General features: G+C 33.9%; 1 protein-coding gene across 1 annotated transcript in view; it reads left to right on the plus strand.

Annotated features, from left to right (window-relative positions):
- Positions 1 to 1,733: 1,733 nt before the first annotated feature.
- Positions 1,734 to 2,226, plus strand: part of LOC106879495 (sulfotransferase 1E1) — a 5,750-nt gene continuing 5,257 nt past the window's right edge. Inside the window, exon 1 of the mRNA XM_014929100.2 lies at positions 1,734 to 2,069. Within this exon, the coding sequence (XP_014784586.2) occupies positions 1,781 to 2,069 (289 nt within the window). The 5' untranslated portion in view covers positions 1,734 to 1,780. The remainder of the gene's footprint in view (positions 2,070 to 2,226) is intronic.

Consider the following 2,226-nt stretch of genomic DNA (forward strand, 5'->3'; position numbering starts at 1 on the left):
TATATATTAATTTATATGGATATTAATTTAATTAACACCAATCTAAAACCAGTGGCCTAGCATAAAGAAAATTCTGAAAATCCAGAAAATTTATATTAAATTCAGAATAATTAAATTCAGAATAATTTCAAATTAAAACTATGTATAGTGTAATTATCCCCTGGTACTAATCACCTATAAATACCTATAGTTCCCTGCTCTCTTCTTCCCCTAATCACCATTTTAGTATCAGCAAAAAACCGAAGATATGTATTTGAATTTTTCTTGTTATATATGACATTTAAGCATAGACATTTTTCAACTTACGATGAAAGTAAACAAAGTTTGTTTTAGAAGCGTTGAGATGTATTGAAAGATACAGAAATATTTTTTTTTATTCTCAAACGCGTGATAATGCTAATAAATAGCGTGATCAGGATAAATTATCCATACATTGCAGAAAAATACGTTACCGGCCAGCCATGATACTCGAACTCATATCCCTGTGATTACACGTCAAGTGCTTTACCATTAAGCTAAACTGTCCAGTAACGAATTCGTCTGCAATTTTAGAACTTATAAATTTAGGTTCATAAGACGCTAACGTTAAATTCAACTTACGATGAAAGTAGACTCAACGCTTCTAAAACGAACTTTGTTTACCTGTTTTTCCAACTGTCGACCTAACGGCTGACCACATCATCTCGTCTACTAACCTCTGTTACTTGGATCACAAATGCTCAAACATCTATGAACTATTGACCATCATTGTAAACAATAAAGATTTTAGTTTGGTGAAACCATATACAAATTTCGATACTACCGCGTTCAGGATCAAGTTAATAATAATGTTTAATAGAACTGCACTAAACTACATTTTGTACCTATTTCCTCTATTCATTTATTCAAATTTTTAGGAATCATTATTATTATTATTATTATTATTATTATTATTATTATTATTATTATTATTATTATTATTATTATAGACATCGCACAGTATGAAATATCGTGAGATTGTTGATTGAAGATATTGTGCCTACCGGGGGTTTGTATTGTTTGTTAAGTCACAGCAAAGACCTCAGACGGACAGTACTTTACGCAATATGCGTGCAATTCCAAGTAATGCCGACCTTTGCAATACATCTAAAGTGTAGGGTATTTCTAATGTTTTCAGATGTTTTGGGGGTTTTTTTTTTTTCAGATTGGGTAGTATTGAATCCAATGCTCCAATGACAATAGGGATAACCTTTATGCTTGACTCTCGTAGCTGCCACATCTTACTGATCTCAATTCTCAGGTCTCCATATTTATCAACCTTTTCTCTTTCTTTCATATGATATGTTGTTCTCCTGGCACTTCCACTTCAGTCATTAGGCACTCTTGTTTGTCCCTCCTAAAGGTTACTATATCCGACCTTCGGTGCCCTAACAGTTTGTTTCTCTGGAAGTCAACGTCCCTGAAGATTTTTGCCTCCCCCTTTTCGTCCATCACCTTTCCCGGTGTATGTTGGTACCAAGCACCCTTAACCTCATATCCATACTTGCGGTATAGTAGCCAGTGGAGGTTGTGGGCTACTTTGTCATGTCTACGCTTGTACTCTTTCTGCACAAGAATTTCACAAGCACTAACAATGTGAGTCACCCTTTCAACCCTCTTCCCACACATCTGCAGAGGTCCTATTATTATTATTGTTATCATTATTATTATTATTATTATTATTATTATTATTATTATTATTATTATTATTATTATTATTATTTTAATAACAGGAACCCACTGGATCTGGGAGGTAACGAGTATGATCGTCAATGGAAAAGCTGAAAGAATTCCCAGTATTAAAGAAGAAAATATGATAGACTTCATGCTTAAAGATCAACTGGATTCAAAACCATCTCCAAGGGTGCTCAACACACACTTACACCCTAACTTTCTGCCTGAAGTATTACTTAAGAATAACAAAATCATTTTCATCGCGCGTAACCCTAAGTCTGTGGTAGTTTCCTATTACAGACATATGTGGAGTATTGACTTAATTCAGTATGATGGGAACTTCCACAGTTTCTTTGAGATGTTCATGGACGGAAACGGTAAGTCATGTTTAAGTCAGGGAATTGTCAGTTAGGTAAATATCGTAACCCGTTGAGCCGTAGAAGAGACAATGAAATTGTTATAGTGCAAAGGAAAGATTTCGAGATTAAAAAAAAAAACTTAGACACTTTCACGGTTTATCTTATCCGTTCTCAT

Source organism: Octopus bimaculoides, chromosome 3 (assembly GCF_001194135.2).
Source record: "Octopus bimaculoides isolate UCB-OBI-ISO-001 chromosome 3, ASM119413v2, whole genome shotgun sequence".
Classification (NCBI taxonomy): Eukaryota; Metazoa; Mollusca; class Cephalopoda; order Octopoda; family Octopodidae; genus Octopus; species Octopus bimaculoides.